At 56.0% G+C, this 2,500-nt stretch overlaps 1 protein-coding gene across 1 annotated transcript in view; it reads right to left on the bottom strand.

The window, feature by feature from the left end:
• LOC116937224 (transcription elongation factor SPT6-like) overlaps nucleotides 1–2,500 on the bottom strand; it is a 67,611-nt gene that overhangs the window by 13,081 nt on the left and 52,030 nt on the right. The window contains exon 12 of the mRNA XM_076057111.1: nucleotides 2,444–2,500. This exon is cut by the window's right edge and continues 59 nt beyond it. Within this exon, the coding sequence (XP_075913226.1) occupies nucleotides 2,444–2,500 (57 nt within the window). The remainder of the gene's footprint in view (nucleotides 1–2,443) is intronic.

Here is a 2,500-nt window from a genome sequence, read left to right as displayed (position 1 = left end):
GGGAGGGTGGGTGGGTGGGTGAGTGGGTGGGTGGGTGAGGGAGTGGGTGGGTGAGTGAGTGAGTGAATGAGTGAGTGGGTGGGTGAGGGAGTGGGTGAGTGAATGGGTGGGTGAGTGGGTGGGTGAGTGGGTGGGTGGGTGGATGGGTGGGTGGGTGAGGGAGTGCGTGAGTGAATGGGTGAGTGAGTGGGTGAGCAGGTGGGTGGGTGGGTGAGGGAGTGGGTGAGTGGGTGGGTGAGGGAGTGGGTGAGTGAGTGGGTGAGTGAATGAGTGGGTGGGTGAGTGAGTGGGTGAGTGGGTGGGTGAGTGGGTGGGTGAGTGAGTGGGTGTGTGAGTGAGTGGGTGAGTGGGTGGATGAGTGAGTGGGTGAGTGGGTGAGTGGGTGGGTGGGTGAGTGGGTGGGTGGGTGAGTGAGTGAGTGGGTGGGTGGGTGGGTGAGTGAGTGGGTGGGTGGGTGAGTGAGTGGGTGGGTGGGTGGGTGAGTGGGTGGGTGAGTGAGTGGGTGAGTGAGTGGGTGGGTGGGTGAGTGAGTGAGTGAGTGGGTGAGTGGGTGAGTGAGTGGGTGAGTGGGTGGGTGGGTGGGTGAGTGGGTGAGTGGGTGGGTGGGTGATTGAGTGGGTGGGTTGGTGGGTGGGTGGGTGGGTGAGTGAGTGAGTGGGTGGGTGGGTGAGTGAGTGGGTGGGTGGGTGAGTGAGTGGGTGGGTGGGTGAGTGGGTGAGTGAGTGGGTGGGTGGGTGAGTGGGTGAGTGAGTGGGTGGGTGGGTGAGTGAGTGAGTGGGTGAGTGAGTGGGTGAGTGGGTGGGTGGGTGGGTGAGTGGGTGAGTGGGTGGTGGGTGATTGAGTGGGTGGGTTGGTGAGTGAGTGAGTGGGTGGGTGGGTGAGTGAGTGAGTGAATGAGTGAGTGAGTGGGTGGGTGGGTGGGTGGTGAGTGAGTGAGTGTGAATGAGTGGGTGGGTGGGTGGGTGAGGGAGTGGGTGAGTGGGTGAGTGATTGAGTGGGTGGGTGAGTGAGTGGGTGGTGAGTGAGCGAGTGAGTGAGTGGTGAGTGAGGGGGTGGTGATTGTGTGAATGGGTGAGTGGGTGAGTGAGTGAGTGAGTGAATGAGTGGTTGAGTGAGTGAGTGAGTGGTGAGTGAGGGGGTGAGTGAGTGGTGAGTGGGTGAGTGAGTGGATGAGTGGGTGAGTGAGTGGTTGAGTGAGTGAGTGGTGAGTGAGTGGGTGAGTAAGTGAGTGGATGAGTGGGTGAGTGAGTGAGTGGTGAGTGAGTGAGTGTATGAGTGAGTGGTGAGTGAGTGTATGAGTGAGTGGTGAGTGAGTGGTGAGTGAGTGGTGAGTGAGTGGTGAGTGAGTGGTGAGTGACTGAAGTGAGTGAGTGGTGAAGTGGTGAGTGACTGAGTGAGTGAGTGGTGAGTGAGTGGTGAGTGGTGAGTGAGTGGTGACTGAGTGAGTGAGTGAGTGGTGAGTGAGTGGTGACTGAGTGAGTGAGTGGTGACTGAGTGAGTGAGTGGTGAGTGAGTGAGTGAGTGGTGAGTGAGTGAGTGGTGAGTGAGTACGTGGTGTGTGAGTGAGTGGTGTGTGAGTGAGTGGTGAGTGGTGAGTGAGTGGTGAGTGAGTGAGTGGTGAGCGAGTGGTGAGTGAGTGCTGAGTGAGTGAATGAGTGAGTGAGTGACTGAGTGAGTGGGTGGTGAGTGAGTGAGTGACTGACTGAGTGACTGAGTGAGTGACTGAGTGAGTGACTGAGTGACTGAGTGACTGACTGAGTGACTGACTGACTGAGTGACTGACTGAGTGACTGACTGACTGACTGAGTGACTGACTGAGTGACTGACTGAGTGACTGACTGACTGAGTGACTGAGTGACTGAGTAACTGACTGAGTGACTGACTGACTGAGTGACTGACTGAGTGACTAACTGAGTGACTGACTGACTGAGTGAGTGACTGAGTGAGTGACTGACTGACTGAGTGACTGACTGACTGACTAACTGACTGAGTGACTGACTGAGTGACTGAGTGACTGAGTAACTGACTGAGTGACTGACTGACTGAGTGACTGACTGAGTGACTGACTGAGTGACTGACTGACTGAGTGACTGACTGAGTGACTGACTGACTGAGTGACTGACTGACTGAGTGACTGACTGACTGAGTGACTGACTGACTGACTGAGTGACTAACTGAGTGACTGACTGACTGACTGAGTGAGTGACTAACTGACTGACTGACTGACTAACTGACTGACTGACTAACTGACTGAGTGACTAACTAACTGACTGACTGACTGACTGAGTGACTGACTGAGTGACTGACTGAGTGACTGACTGAGTGACTGACTGAGTGAGTGTATGAGTGTGTGAGTGTATGAGTGTATGAGTGACTGAGTGACTGACTGACTGACTGAGTGACTGACTGACTGACTGACTGAGTGACTGACTGGGCCGCTCACCTTGCTGCTGGGACGGATCACGGCCTCCCCCTGGTCCAGTGTCGCCATCAGAGCCTC

The sequence above is a fragment of the Petromyzon marinus genome, chromosome 79 (genome assembly GCF_048934315.1).
Source record: "Petromyzon marinus isolate PM22_M1 ecotype Great Lakes invasive population chromosome 79, UKy_Petmar_22M1.pri1.0, whole genome shotgun sequence".
Classification (NCBI taxonomy): Eukaryota; Metazoa; Chordata; class Hyperoartia; order Petromyzontiformes; family Petromyzontidae; genus Petromyzon; species Petromyzon marinus.
This window is presented reverse-complemented; position numbering and strand designations above follow the sequence as displayed.